The sequence below is a fragment of the Pistacia vera genome, unplaced genomic scaffold (genome assembly GCF_008641045.1).
Source record: "Pistacia vera cultivar Batoury unplaced genomic scaffold, PisVer_v2 Contig78, whole genome shotgun sequence".
Classification (NCBI taxonomy): domain Eukaryota; kingdom Viridiplantae; phylum Streptophyta; class Magnoliopsida; order Sapindales; family Anacardiaceae; genus Pistacia; species Pistacia vera.
In genome coordinates this window covers 216539-234353 of record NW_022196645.1, presented here as the reverse complement: position 1 = coordinate 234353, position 17815 = coordinate 216539, and the positions used below count along the sequence as shown (strand labels likewise).

The 17815-nt window shown below is 34.7% G+C and overlaps 2 protein-coding genes across 6 annotated transcripts; both read left to right on the top strand.

The window, feature by feature from the left end:
• Nucleotides 1-2634: 2634 nt before the first annotated feature.
• Nucleotides 2635-7340, top strand: LOC116116575 (5-methyltetrahydropteroyltriglutamate--homocysteine methyltransferase 1). Its single transcript, XM_031402641.1, has 12 exons — nt 2635-2778; nt 3301-3654; nt 3760-3847; nt 4353-4480; nt 4586-4977; nt 5070-5233; nt 5322-5402; nt 5502-5668; nt 5762-5867; nt 6013-6263; nt 6386-6587; nt 6674-7340. The coding sequence occupies exons 2-12, from the start codon at nt 3305-3307 to the stop codon at nt 7040-7042; spliced, it is 2298 nt and encodes a 765-aa protein (XP_031258501.1). The 5' UTR covers nt 2635-2778; nt 3301-3304; the 3' UTR covers nt 7043-7340.
• A 1295-nt stretch (nt 7341-8635) lies between these two features.
• On the top strand, nt 8636-17642 carry LOC116116702 (double-stranded RNA-binding protein 1-like). Of its 5 annotated transcripts, none has more exons than XM_031402753.1 (11): nt 8636-8906; nt 9776-9835; nt 9958-10017; nt 10192-10251; nt 11580-11684; nt 11801-11860; nt 11980-12039; nt 14571-14806; nt 14903-15122; nt 16311-16478; nt 16928-17642. In XM_031402753.1, the coding sequence occupies exons 1-11, from the start codon at nt 8669-8671 to the stop codon at nt 17269-17271; spliced, it is 1611 nt and encodes a 536-aa protein (XP_031258613.1). In that variant the 5' UTR covers nt 8636-8668; the 3' UTR covers nt 17272-17642. The 5 variants fall into 5 exon arrangements, with proteins under 5 accessions (XP_031258613.1, XP_031258612.1, XP_031258614.1 ...); XM_031402752.1 differs by having other exon boundaries at nt 9731-9835; XM_031402754.1 differs by lacking the exon at nt 10192-10251 and having other exon boundaries at nt 9731-9835.
• Nucleotides 17643-17815: the final 173 nt, after the last annotated feature.

Here is a 17815-nt window from a genome sequence, read left to right as displayed (position 1 = left end):
AAAGGTGAAGCATGAATTGGCCTCGTTAAAAAAAAACTAGAGCAATCAAATCTTAGGGAGTCGAATGGTTTGATAAAGATTATTGAATAAATTATTTAAAAGGTCTTGAGTTTGAATCCCTCTTAAATTGTTAATAGAAATGATCACTAAAATTTTTATCTGATTAATAATTTTAATATCTAAACAAATTTAATTGATGTGCAAATAAATTACCATAAAAACTTGATTAAAAAAAAAAAAAAAAAAAAGGTGAACAAGTTTCTTGGACATAAAAGTTCAATGTGTGCCTTTCGAAGCCCGTGGGATAGATGTGGGGCCAACCATTGTTGTGGACCACCACCTACCAACCCCGAAAACTTAGAAAATAAGTAAATACATAAATTTGATCTCCTAATTGTAATTAACATATGGCTTTTCCGATGGTATCAATTAGAGGGTAGGTAGGTGTGTCTTGCGTATAATGACACTAATATGATCCTAATATATTATACTTTATAAATATATATATTATTAAGGTTTTTTTTTAATTAAATACATGATCGATATATCATAACTTAAAAGATTTGAAGTCAAACAGTTTGACACCGGTTCCACCTTAATTCTTAAAATATTATTTTATTTATTTTTATTATGCCTAGAATTATTACTTTAATTTCTTCCAAACAAAGAAAAAATAAAAAGAAATCATGATACATGCTGCCATCAGCATCAAGGACCTAAATTTCATCAGACGATCAAGTAAAAGAGTGGACCCACAACACCTACCCTCACGCAACAAACCCATTGTCTACGTTGCAGCCTCTCGACACAAACAATGGACCATTTTGGTAACTTCACAAAGTGAATTCATTAGAAAAAAAACATTTGTAATTAACCTACCGTAGTGCAAAAGACGTGGCCCCGCCACCAATTCCCCACCAACTTCGGCCACCAACTCTCTCTGTGTTACTTCTTCTTCACAAATTTTACTTCTCAGTTCTCATTAATTAATTTATGAAAATATTTTTATTTTTTTGACTAATTGAGTGTTAAGTCCTACCGTCACTACGGCGCGTGATAACACTTTCAAAGAAAGTGGTGCTGTGTAATTCCATCCTCAAATCTATACCACTGAACAGGGGTGCTTAACGGGCAGCCCGCAAGCCGGCTCGGCTCAAGTTTGGCTTGTTAACGGCTCAGTTCGTCAGATAACGAGTCGGTTTGGCTCAGTTCGTGAGATAGAATGAGCCGAGTTTGAGTCATGCTCGACTCGACTTGTTAGGCTCGTGAGTTGAGCCTGGCTCGAAAAAAATTGATTTTTTCTTTAAAAAATTGAATATTTTTTGAGAGTTGGCTAGCGAGCCGGCTCAAACTCGGCTCGATAAGCCAGCTCGAAACATTCCCAACCCTTTCCCGAGTCGAGTGGAGCCATGAAATTTACGGCTCGATTAATAATCCTCTCTCACAAGTCCAGCTCGTTAAGCTGAAAACTCGGCTCGTAAACACCCCTACCACTGATATTTGAACACATCTCAGCCTCAAATGGACTTTTTAACTTTTTCAAAGACAACATTCCTTCACTTTCTATTTTTGGGTTTTAACTTTGTCAGTTTTTATACTAATTATTTAAGGTAAAGTAGCATATTAAAATCTACTATATTATTTACCATTTAGATTGCATATCATATAAATTTTGAATTATTATTTTAATATAATGGGAATTTTATCGATTTTTAATATCTTTGGGTTATAAAAATTTATCAATTAATTGATATAATATTTAATCATATAATTATTAATTTATCAAGACATTCTTTATTTATTTTCAAAATATTGAACTTAATGCATATTATATTGTGTATAGTTATTGTGGTATAGAGAATATCTCATAATTAATGTGGCATAGGAGTTAGTCTATAGAAGATTGTTTTCTCCTAGTAAATATCATATTGTATTTATTCTTATTATATATAAATATGAGAACACTATACCAAAGCTTTTTAATTCACTAAGAAAAATTAAAGATGCGGTATAAGAAGACATCAATTTAAAGAGGAAAAAAATAACATTGGATTCATATTTTACAAAGATTTTCCAATTGAGTCATGCATATGTATAGTTTTGATGTATAAGAAAATTTTTAATTTATTTATCAAGTGGTACCTATATATATATATTTAAATATATTATCTTATAAATTTAACAAATTATTAATTTAAAGTCCTCAGTTGGGACTGGCCAAAATATTATTTGATGGAGTTTATTAATTTATCGAGGTTTAATTGTACATAAAACATAGAAATTAATAGATTAGGGGTATTTTAGACTTTATGAAAAATTCTTCGAATAGCTTAACTGATAAGGGCTTAAGTGTTATTTTCAGATTTTACTGGACATTACATTCTTGAGCCAAACCTTAAGGACCAAAAGGTATTATGGAAGTAAAATGACACAGCGAGTATTATCTGGCACGAAGACTATCTCTCAACAGAGTAGACCCCACAAATATCTAACACTCAACAAAAGTAGCAACTAAACCACAACAAACGCTACAAGCGCCAAAAGGCGCGCGTCGGGACATCCACTTCACTGAAAATCATAAATTTAATAAATCTAATAAAAGAAATGTAGCAAGCCAATCTCAGATCTAGGTGCCTGCTCAGCAAAGTAATATGATTCTTTTTGCCTATAAATGAACCTAAACTCCACTGCGTAGAACTCGTGCCGCTCTCTTCTCTTCTCTACTCTACACTCTTTCACCGGACTTTTCTCATTTCTCTTCGGTTCTATCTCCGTTTGGTACGGTTCCTTTCATGTGTTCTCATGATGTTAATCGTCGCTTGGTTTCTGCAAGTTTCAGATCTTAAATCAAGTTTTTGTTAAAAAAAAAAAATTAAAAAAAAAACCAAAAATCTGTGAGTTTTCGGTAAAATTACTAATGATTTTTATTCGATTTCATGAGATCTTCACTATACTGCTTAGTGATTCTAAGTGTTTTAGTAAATGTATTGTTAATTTGCTGGCATGGTACCGTTACCGGTCAGTTAAACCAAAAGGTGTACCGTGTCAGTTGTTTGAATCTGAATCTAAGTCTAATCTCTAATCATTTACACGGTTCGGTTAGCGTTACCGGACCTACTGATACTTGTCATAACTTCTGATGTGTAGATCTGATGTTGATTCATCAGATCTGATATTAGTTATATTCGAATGTCTTAGATCTTGAAAGATCTGCTTAAAGTAAATTTCAAATGGTGTTAATTTTAATTTCTTTGTTTTAATGGAAGTCAAAACCTGATTTGGATGTGTTGTGATGATAGAAAAAATGGCGTCTCACATTGTTGGATATCCACGCATGGGCCCCAAGAGGGAGCTCAAGTTTGCTTTGGAGTCATTCTGGGATGGCAAGAGCAGCGCAGAGGATTTGCAGAAGGTTGCAGCTGATCTCAGATCCGCTATCTGGAAACAGATGTCTGAGGCCGGGATCAAGTACATTCCCAGCAACACTTTCTCATACTATGACCAAGTGCTCGACACTACAGCAATGCTCGGCGCTGTTCCAGCTAGGTACAACTGGAACGGTGGTAAGATTGGGCTCGATGTTTACTTCTCTATGGCCAGAGGAAATGCCGCTGTTCCCGCCATGGAAATGACCAAGTGGTTTGACACAAACTAGTAAGTGGCGGCAGATTTCAAATTGGGATTTAAGATCTGGCTGGTTTATTTAATTTATTATTATTTTTTTTGACTGAAGTGGTTGAGTTTTATGTGTTGATGTAGCCACTACATTGTCCCTGAATTGGCACCGGAAACCAAATTCTCTTATGCGTCTCACAAGGCTGTTTGTGAATTCAAGGAGGCTAAGGCGGTCAGTATTTTCTTCCAACTTTGTTTTGTTTATTTATGTTGGCAATTTATCTTTTTAGGTGTTAAAATTAAGTTTAAGGTGAGCATATTTTGTTAAGTATGAAGTGGAGACTTTTGCTAAGTTCTTAAAATTAGATATTCAATTTTATTTCAAAGCTGAAAGGATTTAGTTTTATAGGTGCAAGAGATTTCTCATATAACCTTGAAAATTATATGATGTTTAGATTTATTATTTTGAATTTAGATCTGTCACATAAAGTTTATGGTTTTGAATACCTTAGTATTTATTTGCCCTGTAGAAAAAGAAAAGTAGTTATTGATTGTGAAGTTGTACATTAGGATTTATTGTTTTTTCATGGAGGATTACTTGTACTTCTTACACCGAATGTTGATATAAAGTTAAATGCAAAATGGTTTTGATGTTCTGTCTTTTACTATGATTGACTTTTAACTTTACATCTGATTGTCAAGCTTTTAAGATACTGAATTACTTGTCTCCCATGCAGCTTGGAGTAGAGACTGTTCCAGTCATTGTTGGCCCTGTGTCTTACTTGTTGCTCTCTAAACCAAGCAAGGGTGTTGAGAAGTCCTTCTCTCTTCTCTCCCTTCTCCCCAAAATCCTTCCTGTCTACAAGTAAGAAAATTTAACCTTTTTAAAAATATTTAAACCTATAAATACTTGTATGTATATATGTTTTAACTTATTTAATTTGCATGGTAATAATAAAAACTTCTACAGGGAAGTTATTTCTGAGCTTAAAGCTGCTGGTGCCACATGGATTCAGTTTGATGAACCCATGCTTGTTATGGATCTTGAATCTCACAAATTGCAAGCATTCACTGAGGCCTATGCTGAATTGGAATCAACTCTCTCTGGCTTGAACGTTCTCGTTGAGACCTACTTTGCTGACATTCCTGCTGAGGCATTCAAGACCCTCACTGGTTTGAAGGGTGTCACTGCCTATGGTTTTGATTTGGTTCGTGGAACTAAGACCCTTGACCTGATCAAGGGTGGATTCCCTCATGGAAAATACCTCTTTGCTGGAGTGGTTGATGGAAGGAACATTTGGGCCAATGATCTTGCTGCTTCACTGAGCACCCTGCAGGAACTTGAGGGCATTGTGGGCAAAGGTATTCATATTTTACTTGCATTTTGTTTTACATGGTGATAAATATATTTTCTAATAAGAATTTGATATATAATTGTTACTTTTACTGTGCAGACAAGCTTGTTGTCTCCACCTCCAGTTCGCTTCTCCACACAGCTGTTGATCTAGTTAACGAGCCTAAGCTGGACAAGGAAATCAAGTCATGGCTCGCATTTGCTGCCCAGAAAGTTGTTGAAGTCAATGCACTGGCCAAGGCTTTGGCTGGTCAGAAGGATGAGGTATCATTCTCTTTCAAAATGTTATAAGAATTGACCAGATACTTAACTATCATGTGTCATTACTCACTCTTTGTGGCCTTATTTTTAGGCATTCTTCTCTTCCAATGCTGCTGCTCAGGCTTCAAGGAAATCCTCCCCAAGGGTGACCAATGAAGCAGTTCAAAAGGCTGTAAGTGCTTCATTTATGTTGCCATTTTTGTGCTTTTAAATTGACTGATCCATAGAGTAGCATTTTGTAGATATTAATTCACCTTTATTGCTTTCTCAGGCTGCTGCTTTGAAGGGTTCAGACCACCGACGTGCTACCAATGTTAGTGCTAGATTGGATGCTCAACAGAAGAAGCTTAATCTTCCAGTCCTCCCAACCACCACCATTGGGTCCTTCCCACAAACTATTGAACTTAGGAGAGTTCGCCGTGAATACAAGGCTAAGAAGTGAGTGAATATGAAAATTTTCATCATTCTACATTATTTGTGAAATTGCGTTCAACCTTGCATGTATTGATGCCCTGATCATGCTGTGCTTAGGATCTCTGAGGAGGTATATGTTAATGCCATCAAGGAGGAAATCAGCAAAGTTGTCAAACTCCAAGAAGACCTTGATATTGATGTCCTGGTTCACGGAGAGCCTGAGGTGAGCTTCCCTCTGATTGTGGAGGAAAAGCAATAGATGTTTCCCTTGGTTTTGATTTTTCAAGGAATTTCTTACATTCGGTCCTTTCATCTTCTATTCACAAGTAATTTTGTTGCATCTCCTACTGAGACATTTATTTTTGTAGAGGAACGATATGGTTGAGTACTTTGGAGAGCAGTTGTCTGGTTTTGCCTTCACCGCTAATGGATGGGTGCAATCCTATGGATCTCGTTGTGTGAAGCCACCAATCATCTATGGTGATGTGAGCCGCCCCAAAGCTATGACTGTCTTCTGGTCCTCAATGGCTCAAAGCATGACTGCTCGCACGATGAAGGGAATGCTTACTGGCCCTGTTACTATTCTCAACTGGTCCTTTGTCCGTAATGACCAGCCCAGGTATAGACAATGAAAACGAGTAGAAGAGATAAAAGATACAAAAGAAGAAAAATGAAATTTTATGTTTGTTAGACTTCTGTAATTGCTATATTGTTTAACATAAATCTCTGCCAATTATCCAGATTTGAGACCTGCTACCAGATTGCTTTGGCTATGAAGGATGAAGTTGAGGATCTTGAGAAGGCTGGCATCAATGTTATCCAAATTGATGAGGCTGCTTTGAGAGAAGGATTGCCTCTTAGGAAATCAGAACATGCTTTCTACTTGGAATGGGCTGTCCACTCCTTCAGGATCACCAATGTCGGTGTCCAGGACACTACCCAGGTTGGTTTCCCCCCATTATCAAAATTTCATATTTCAAATTTAGTTCTGGAACTTCTATCTCATCTTTTTTTTTCAACAACTTACAGATCCACACTCACATGTGCTACTCTCACTTCAACGACATTATTCACTCCATCATTGACATGGATGCTGATGTGATTACCATTGAGAACTCTCGTTCTGATGAGAAGCTCCTTTCAGTCTTCCGTGAGGGAGTTAAGTACGGTGCTGGAATTGGCCCTGGTGTCTACGACATCCACTCTCCTAGAATACCATCAGCTGAAGAGATTGCCGACAGAATCAACAAGATGCTTGCAGTGCTTGAAAGCAACATCTTGTGGGTGAACCCCGACTGTGGTCTCAAGACTCGCAAGTACTCTGAGGTGAAGCCTGCCTTGAAGAACATGGTTGCTGCTGCCAAGCTCCTCCGCACCCAGCTTGCCAGCGCCAAGTGAATGGTTCAGGAGATAGGGGTTTAATCCCCTCCCCAAGATTGTCGATTCTTACTCCAAACAAAGAAAAAGAAATTCCTGCCTTAATATTTGAATAACTGGTTCATGATGAAAAAAAGTTTTAGTAGGCATATAATGTGCCCTTGGGAGTTGGGGGCTATTGATTTCTCTTTTTTGGCTGGTTTTTTTTTGTGTTTTTATAATATTTTGTATTCTGCGACTATGCCCAAATTGCGTAGTGCACCTCTGCGGATGAAAAATTAATGGAATTGCTTTACCAGTTTGTGCATTTACTTCATTACGTGCATTTCTGTTCTCCTTTCTTGGTGAAGTTTAAAGTGTACTGGAAATTTGGAATCAAGCTTTTTCCATAAGCATCTCTAGTAAATGCCATCCATTAGTAATTATAGCACTTAATTAAATCTCAAATAATAACTTTTAATTCCTAACTAACCTTGTTGAAATAAGAAATCAGTTTAATTATATATTTTGAAAAACAGTTTAAAAAATAAAAATTCAAAACAATCCCATCATATTTAAGAAGCCATAAACAACATCAATTCAATCAACACATAATTTTATAGGTAAAAATAGAAAAGCAAAATTCTAGAATTGTTGTATATATATGATGTTTCAAAAAGTGAATTATTTATTATTGAATTTGAATTAATATTTTTCTACAAATTCTCTTTTATTATAACCATTTCTTTATATGAATAATTGCTTTTTTAGTTTCTTGGTCAATCAATCAATTTCATCATAGTTGGTCAAAAGAAGTTTTTATTTTTATTTTTATTTTTTTTTTTTTGTGCAAGCCCGAGCTATCCCCACACCCACACCCGAAAGTATGAGATGAGTCCTCATTTCGGGGTTGACATAGTATGTAAAGTCCGCCCATTGGAAGTCCATTTATACCACAATGGTTTTTTTATCTTTCATTTTAATGCTTTGTAACCCAACTCAATGTTTTACATAAAATTTGACATAATTTTTAAGTTTCTAAATTAATAAATGTAATTGATCGATGGAAATTGAAATTTAATTTTTCCCCTTTTTAGATGTATTAATAATAAAATTTATATTGACTACCAATATTTTAAAATTCGTTAAATCAATATTAAACTAATATGTAAAAAAACAAAATAAGATGTAAATATTCATATAATTTCACGTTTTCTTGAGGTTGTTAAATGTCCTCTATATAAATAAGAAATTTTATAATACGTAATTCTCCAATGAAAAATATCTTTAATTAATAACCTTAAGGGTTGACTAAGTAGTTAAGAAGGTTTGTTCCATTTTTTTATCTTTTAGGTTTAAACTTTAAAATCATTTATTATAATAATATTATGACTTATTGGTTCTTTGACCTTGTAAAGTGTTCAATAGACCTGGAGATTAGTTGAAGTGCAGATAAGCTGGTTAGATGTCCGGTTATAAAAAAAAAATAAAAAAACCATTAATTAATTAAATCAAGATCTAAAGTTAATTTGTAAATTTGAATCTAATAACTGGCGCAATTACCAAACGGTCCTTACCAACATTCCCTCTCTATAAATAAATATTTTAGAACTAGTTTTCAAAACCAAAACTGTCTCCATAAACCAGAAGCAAAAACAGTGAAAAATAATGTACAAGTCACGGCTTCAAGAGCTCTGTCACCAGCGATCATTCAACTTACCGGAATACACGTCAACCAAACAGGGCCCGGACCACAACCCTCGCTTTCAAGCTACTGTTACCGTCAACGACATCCTTTTCACCACTCCCAATCTCTGCAGATCATCCAAGGAGGCCCAAAACACCGCCGCCCGACTCGCTTTTGAACACTTCTCTTCTTCTCAGCCCGCCGTTTCATCCTCTTCTGGTAATGTTGCATGTTAATGATTAACTGAATGGATTGATTGTGTTTTGAAGAATTTGTGTTTTGGACTCTGTTTGGCTGGCGAGAAAACGCTGGAAAATTATGGAGTTGAGTTGAGGATTGTTGTGTAAATGTGTGTTTAAGGTTTTGTTGTAAAATATAGAAGTGTGAATGTTACGTTTCTTTTGTTGTAATGCATGGAATTAGGATATCGTTTAATTTTATGTTGCTGTTCTAAAGACAATTGCACGTTTGTTGGGAGATTTCACTTCTTGTTAAAGGTAACATGGTTTTGCTAGTAGCCAACGCCTACCCGTCAATAGCTGTATATGTATTTTGGATGCTTGTAATTTGGGCATTAGAAATTTTGATGAAATACATATTGCCTTGGGCTTAAATAACTGGAATTAACCTCATTTTAAACTAATAACATGATTAATTGATTGCTTTTTTTTTCAATTATGGTTTCTCATTGCATCTTTGTAATGGAAAATCCTGATATCATTAATTACTGTGATGTGAATTAATGTATATTATGATTTCTAGATATTTCTTATTCAACAGAGTTGATTGATTGATATTTTGTTGTCTATTTATACTATTTGTATTGCAAATTTAGATATTTCCATGCAGCATTAGGTTGCTGTACCATATTATGACATTTAAAATATGGATAAATTGACAAAACAATTAGGTAGTAATGAGTGTTGATATTTTGTGAACTGAAGAAGAACCCAATATTATTGTTTTGCATCAGTTTTCCTAATTACCTTGTTTGCTTGAATAGTTTACCCTGTCATTGTGTTGAGTTGGAATAATTTCTGTAGGATCTTCAAGTGCTAGCTCAGTGCTAATTAATGTGCCACAAACAGATCAAAGTCCTCAAGTCAGTGCAACCACCTCAGTGGTCAAAGATGATTACAGATTTAGAGGTTAGAAAATTAATTTCATTTATCTTATCTGTACTTTCTTATTTTCTTAAATGGTAATTTGCTTTATTTATATTGGTTCAATATTGATTTATGGTGCATGCATTACTCCATATGGGAAGCAGGTCAAACTCCTCAAGTTGATGCAGCCACCTCAAGTGGCAAAGATGTTTTTGGATCAAGAGGTAATAAAAGTTTTTCAGTAATCATCTTCCCTTGCCCTTAATTTTTTTTATTTTTTATTTTTATTTATTTTTATTTTATTTTTTTTTAATAGAAGGTTGCTATAATATTCTTTAGCTTCATTAGTTCTGGCCTGATACTGATTTTTGATTCATTCATTATTGCATGAGAAACAGATGAAACTGCTCTTTTCAATGCAAACTCCTTAGTGGTCAAAGATGTTTGCAGATCAAGAGGTCAGAGAAGTAATTTAAATAATCATGTCTTTTCAAATGCTTTTTTTCTTTATTATATATGTTGCTACATTAATTCTGGTATAGTAATGATTGGTCATCTAGTCGTTAGTGAATTCAGTGTACTTTCTTGTTATATTATTGTCAAGTGATAATGGAAACAAGGCCTTGACAGTAATGTGAGGGAAAAGATGAATTGTTGAATTGACTTACTTCCAATTTGTTAATGTCAAATCTAATTATAATACAAAAAAGGACTAAAATTTTAAACTGCAAGGGCACAGGTTTGAGTCTTGAGAGTTGACCCTGCTTTGGTTGGACCAATGGTGGCGGATGACTTATATTTGGGTGTGGTTTTCTTTTTTCCTTTTTTATTTTTTCAATACGTGGTGAAATTTTGATTTTGTGAGAATGAGAAAAATTATTTGTGATAAAAGATAGTGTTATTAGTGGTAAAATTTTGTGTTTGGTTTTGTTTTTTGGTGTTTTGGTTGGGAATGATGGAGCGTGTTATTGGAGTTGATCTTGTATCCCTGTGTGAGGGCTTGGTTGATAAGCATATATTGTTCTGCATGTGTTTATGATACCATTTAACTATAGGGTTCTGTTACCAAACAAATTGCATATATCTGGGAAGATATCACTCATTAAAAATTACATGGCTTTGATTTTCTTTTTCTTCTGATAATATTGTTGGTTGTGTATCTGAATCTTGTGTATGATATTCTGTATATTGTACTATTGTTAAATGGTTGCTATGTTTCAAGTTATTCATGGTTTATCCATGAATTTTCGAGTTCCATTTGGGTTCTTTTTTTAATTTTTTTGGATTTGACATTGTCAGAGAGGTACTATGATAGCTTTTCTTTTCGCGTTTTAATTCGTCACATTTGCTAGGCCATAGCTGTATGTGTTTTGGATGCTTATAGTTTTGGCTTTGCAATGATGAAATATGTAGTGCTCTTGGGGTGAATGACATGCTTAGGATCTTAATCTCATTTTTCAACTGATATCCTGATTAATTGAGTGCTGTTTGTAAATTATGCCCTCTTCATTGCACCTTTTATATTCAAATTATTGATATTATTGGTTACTGTGTTTTGGTAAATAGGAGTGCTGATAATTGTGTGTTCTAATACAATTTGTTTTGCAAGTTTAGCTATTTCCATTTAGCATTGGTTTCTGTATTGTATAACATTTTTATAAGGTCCAAACATCGTTTATAATGCCTTTAGTTCCATGATTATAGGCTTGAAACAGGTTTCCATGATTACCATGTTTGTCTTGAAAAGTTTACCTTGAATTTATTTAGTATTGTTTAATTTCTGTAGGGTCAGCAAGTGCTAGTACATTGCAAATGAATATACAACAAACAGATCAAACTCCTCAGGTTAGTGCAGCAACCTCGGTCATCAAAGATGATAACAGATTAAGAGGTTAGAAGTGAAACTTTAGTTATCATATCTGTTATGCTTATTTCTTGAAAAAATATTTGCTTCATTAGTTATGGTCCAATAAATATGATGCATTAATTACTGTGTATGAGAATCAGGTCAAACTCCTCAAGTCAATGCAGCCACCTTAATTGGGAACGACGTTTACGGATCAAGAGGTTAGATAGTTAATTTAAATAATCATTTCTATTCTTATTTTTTCTATTTGTTGTTTGATTCAGTAGTTGTGGACAGAAATTTGAGTTTTAATGCATCCATTATTACATATGAGAAACAGATCAAACTCCTCTGGTCAATGCAACCTCCTCAGTTGTCAAAGATGTTTGCAGATCAAGAGGTCAGAGAAGTAATTTAAAATAATTGTAGCTTATCCTTGGTTTCTTTTAAAGATGGGTCACTTTATTAGTTCTGTTACAATAATGATTGGTCATCTATTCATTAATGCATTTTATATATCAACTTCTCTGTTGTGGCCCTGTCAAAAGATTATGAAGAAAGGCCTTAGATTTCATGCATAAGGGGAAAGATGGAGTGTATGTCATGAATTACTGAGAAGGCCTACTTCCAATTTGTTAATGTCCAAACTTACCGTATGATATATGCTCCTGGTCCTTTTATAGTCCTGGGAAGTTGTAATTTACAACTTTATTTGTTTTGGAGTTTCGTATGTTTTCTGTATTGTACTTTCCAATTAAGTTTAGATTGGTTTGAATGTCTTGATTGTTTTCTTCCTAGCCTTTAGTTTTTATGTTTTGTGCTTGTTAAGTATCAGATAGCAAATGCCTACATAGTTGCATATACAAAAACTTGGTTGGACCCTGCCATGTTTGAGAATAATTACCGTGATTTGTATTGTGTTTATGACAGCAATTAATTGCTAAGAATTAATGCCATGTTTGATCATAGTTATGCCATTTCAGAATATTATTAATAACATGCAATTTTGGGGAGCTCTAAGTTAATCTGGGATGTGAACAATAGAATATAATTGGTTTTTGGTCTTTCAATGCACACCTTATTTGTAATTTCTCTACATTGAGCCTACATTGAGCCTCGAGAGAGCAAAATTAAGTAATAGAATCTTAGAAAAAAAAAAAAAAAAAGAAATAGATGAAAGAATATTTGAAATAGGTGGTATTGACACTTGAATTTATCAGTACCTGTACAACCATATATCAATCATTCTTGTTTGAGAGCAGAGGCGGAGCCAGAGGGTGCTTCCCCAAGCTCCAGCCCTGGTGACATTTTTGAAACTTTTTTTGTATTATATTATATAAATTCATAATAATTTTACATCCTATTATTTTAATTATGTTAAAACTTCTATTAATCATAATAAATAATTATAATGTTCTAATATTTTGAATTTTTTTACAAAATTCAACATGTACTCTCTTCTCTTATTGCTACACCACTCTTTCGCTATTTTTAAATAAATTTTGTTTATTTCTTTATCTATTACGTACTATTGTTATATCAACAACATTAATAAGTTTTTTTATGTATATTTAAATTTTCTTCAACCCTCTCGAAAATAATTTTCTGGTTTCGCCCCTGTTTGGGAGTGACAATTTGGATCTGCACAGTTAGAGCCTTTGAGCTGATTCTGGTAACTATTTCATCTAATGAATAGGGAACATGGTGGGGTTGTGGTAAAGACAGATTTATTCGTTCCTACCCTGCCTTTGATTTACTTGTAATAAACACCTTTAAGAATATCTAAAACAATGACACATAAACAGAGTTAAGTTTTATGTTTTCATCTCTTTCTCCCTTTCCTCATCTCTTATCTCTCATGTTGAGGTGTCTTTGGCACTGGAAAACCTAAATTTCTCTTCCCCAAATTCATTTATACTTCAACTATCACAACATTTTGTGGTTTGATGGACAGTTTTGTGTAACAGTTGTGGTTTTGGGGGGTTTAATTGGCTTGATTGGTATTCGTTCATCTGTTCAATTTTTTTTATTTGGTTTAATATGAGTACTTTGCTTGCATTGTTCAGAACTTGATGGCTACTTAGTGATATTCTTATTGATGAACATTTTTTGCTTTATTTTTCTTGTATGGGGATGGCAATAGGCTGTTTGTGGTTGGGGCTCCACCCCATCCTCAGTTTGATCCCTCAGGGGCATGGATTCCTTAAATTGATAAATGCATCCTCACTGCCTTAGTCTATCCTCGTTATCAAATTCTTTGTGGAGTTTGATTGGGCTGCCATTTGTTTTATTGTGTGAATTTTCTTGATAAATTTACCATTCACAGACATCTTTGTGAGCTATGTCAAATGAGAGTTCGAAATTAGGATTCTAAATTTTTTTTTTTTCTATTTTAATAAAATTTTCTCATACTTTTGGGGCAGGCTGGGACTTGGAGCATTCTCCCAATACCTGCTCTGGAAATTTTTTAGTGGCAGGCGGGGATGTGGAGCATTCTCCTCATCCCTGCCCCGAAAAAATTTAGGGGCCAAGATATTATCTCTGGTTCTGTACTTTCACCTCTGCAAAAGGTGGGCTCCTGCAGGGAATTTCACAATTTTTAGTTGCTGCACTGTAGTTGAATTGATTAATTGATTGGACAGGGGCAGGTTGAGGATGGGGATTTCTGTTTTACCATGCCGCAGGTATTGGTAAAGGTGGGACTCCCTGCTTTTGGGGTATGGGGTGGGAAGAAGGATAAGACCCTTGCCCCAAACTGCTATTTTGGTTGATATGACATCCCACTCTATTCCTGGATATTGAACATGCAAATTCTGTGTTTCCCTTTGAGCTAACAATAGATAAATAAAAAAGCAAATTGAGGAACTACATATTTATATTTTCAGTGACAATTAACATTGTGACTTTTAGTCATTTTCTTTTGAATTCTAGATACGTTACACCTGTACAAGAACCAGCTACAAAGCTATGCGCAAAAGAGAAATCTTGCATTTCCTATATATTCTTGTGAGCGGGAAGGTCCTCCTCATGCTAGTTGCTTTAAGTGTAAGGTCACAGTTGGTGGACAGAGTTACGAGTGTCAGGAGTTTTTCCCCACATTAAAGGAAGCTGAGCATGGAGCAGCAAAAGTTGCTCTAATGTCATTGTCTTCAGATGGAGTTCAAGAGGTAAGTCATCTAGTTACTTAAATGTCATATTTAGGGGTTTTAGTGTATACATATATTTCTTATTTGTGAATATATATGTTATTTATACTTTTCCAGGATGAGTCTGGTTTCTACAAGAACCTTTTACAAGAATTGGCTCAGAAAGAAGGTTATGCTTTGCCTGTTTATCATACAAATCGAACTGGTGAAGCTCACGCACCAACTTTTGTTTCAACTGTTGAGGTAGAAGCAGAAGTTTTTACTGGGCAGGAAGCAAAGACGAAGAAGCAGGCTGAGATGAGTGCAGCAAAAGTTGCTTACCTGACTCTCAAAGAACGTATGTGCATGTTTATGTTTCTTTTTCACTTTCTTATGCAGTTATTTATTAAAAGGTTGATGTCATCCCTGGGTTACTTTTCTTTTCTTTTCTAATTTATGCTTGTATCTAAAATATGTATATGCATAATAAATTGACCCATGTAAAACACTGAATCATTGGAAGTGAGCGCATAAGTGATTGAGTGCTTGAATATCAAGAGGTAGGTTCATGCGCAATAATTTTTTTTTTTTAGGGCAAGAAATATGCTCACTTCATTTCTCAACAAATGCATGTACATTGAAAAATCTGATTGCTGTGTGATACTGTTCTACATTATATTAAATTAATAGAATTGAGCTCAATGTTTGATCTAGTAGTTCAAGTTACCTTGGTGTGTAGGGGGGTAATGCACTAATATTCTGTTAGATGACCAAATCTCAAAGGGCCCATTTGGCAGACAGAGTTCTACTGGACAAAAGCCACAAATTGACTGTGGCTTTTGGAATTTAGTTGGTCTATATGTAATTGAAGCTGCATTCAGTATAATAAAATTTAAAGGCATTTACAGGATGAAGATATATTATTGTCCATAAATGATTTCTGTCAGAATGAGGTGTAGCTTTAGATGTGTTGCAGTGAAGTGAAATAGTGAATTGAAATTATATGCATTGTGAAGAACTGGAATTGAGAATTACAGAGGACTGTGTGAGAGTTACATTTTGAAACACAGACGAGTTGCTACTTTAGTGCCAAAAGACATATCCAGCTGAAGTTAAGCCTAGGGGAAGTTGAATACTAATAGGGGTAAGAGGCTATTTTGAGTTGACTTTAGTTGGTCTCATGGTTTAGGTGAACTTAAAATTTAACGAAATAGCCTCTTCATGTACAAATGGCAGAGATTTGTATTACTAGAGCTAAACAAACTTCTGTAGTACATACCCATCTGGTGATCAGATTGAAATTATAATAACCACCGAGGGGGCAAGTTCTATGAAAAATTATTCTTGTTTAACAAATCCTCTGAGAAATATATGCAACAATAATTATATACTCTTATATCAGCCTCTAGTTCTTACCAAATTACAAATATTAGAAGTGAAAGTTAATGTATTGGCTTACACGAAAATTGTTGTTCTTAATACTTGTTTAGGAGTGAAGTCAGTCTATTACACAGTGTTTGACTATTCATTATGCCTTAATGTCCAGGTAAACCAACTCAGAGGCCAACAGTTCTTTCAGCAGCCATCCAAGCACAAGCTGACTACAAATATTCCAGCTTGCAATCAAATTTAACTAATGATGTTCATCATAAGAACCAACCTACAGGTCACGTGGTACTTAATCAAAGTTCAGTTGAAGCTGAAGAGGGTAGAGGTGTGGACTTTTTCGTGAATCTTTATAGAACATACCATTATAGCATTATCATTTTGCCTGTCAATTAAATCTGACAACCCTTGGATACAGTCTTCTAAAAGATGTCACGCTAGCTATATAAATATATATTGCCTGGTCACAGAATGTATGTTTAGAATAAATTTGATGATTCATTGTGTCAGTAATACAATGAACAAAACTGATATTGTGAGAAATTGGAAAGATTGAGCTATCAGCTTCAAAATAAGGCAATATATTTTGGCTTGAAATTAACTGTGTGATGTAATTCTAGACAACGATAATAGTATTATGAATCCATCTCTTTTTTGTAAGTTGACACATTAATGTTGTTGCTTAGTAACGAATATATATTTCGTTAAATCTCATGGTCTTTGTTGCTTGATATCATTCATGTATCTTAAAGCAGTTCTGGTCTAAATTGATTACAGTGAACGGTGACGTCAGCAGTCAACATCTCATCGATGCATTTCCACAACCAGTGATTGATCCGAATTGGAAGAGAGAATCGTCTCCATCTTTCCCATCTGCTCCTTCAACGCCGGATAATACCCCCCCTTCATCTTCTTTGCATTCTGATAGCTCTGCTAATGTAGTTCCTGAATCTAGTATTGGAGCAGGAGTTGGAACACATACCTCTACCGATACCTCTACCGGCACAAGAATTAGAGTTTGCCCAAGCACGCCTAACATGATATTTCCCAGAGGCAGCACGTTGTTGCGAAGTGACGATAAGTGGGTTGCCTTAAAGTTTGGATGTCAATCAAATCAATGAAGTAAATATCTTAGCTTACATACTTCATTGCTAACTGTGAGGCTTCGGAGCTCACATTATGGGTGGAAACCAAGTACTGCATATGTGACTAATTATTTCAACGTAGGAATGGCTAATACTGGTGGATTATGCTTTTCTTGAACATTGAATTAGATACCCACCAGAGCATAATGAAGTCTGCCTATACTAATGTTATTTATTTGTATTCTCATAATGAAGTATGACATTGGATCAGATTGATCCGGGGTTGAACTGGTGGGAACAATGTTGAATTGCGATTCCACCATTGGGTCAGAGAACTGGTGGCTAAATCGGATTACTAAAATGTAGTTTCAAATTTTCAATTTCAAATGATATCATGTTAATGTCAACAGTTTATTAATTATTATAGTTTTAAAATTTTATTATGTCATATTGATATCATCATAGCGTCCTCAGTTTGACACCGCCCGAACTCGGGGACCAGCCCGTTTAAGGTAATAGACATGTTCTTCAAACCTTAACTAAATTCAAAGCTTTTGACAATTGGTTCTGAACCAACCAA

Coding starts and splice junctions, on each gene's coding strand:
- LOC116116702 (XM_031402752.1), top strand. CDS start 8,669: ATGTACAAGTCACGGCTTCAAGAGCTCTGTCACCAGCGATCATTCAAC. Junction 10,018..10,191: donor AGATGTTTTTGGATCAAGAG/GTAATAAAAGTT, acceptor CATGAGAAACAG/ATGAAACTGCTCTTTTCAAT. Junction 16,479..16,927: donor TGAAGCTGAAGAGGGTAGAG/GTGTGGACTTTT, acceptor AATTGATTACAG/TGAACGGTGACGTCAGCAGT.
- LOC116116575 (XM_031402641.1), top strand. CDS start 3,305: ATGGCGTCTCACATTGTTGGATATCCACGCATGGGCCCCAAGAGGGAG. Junction 4,978..5,069: donor TGAGGGCATTGTGGGCAAAG/GTATTCATATTT, acceptor TTTACTGTGCAG/ACAAGCTTGTTGTCTCCACC. Junction 5,868..6,012: donor TGGTTCACGGAGAGCCTGAG/GTGAGCTTCCCT, acceptor TTATTTTTGTAG/AGGAACGATATGGTTGAGTA.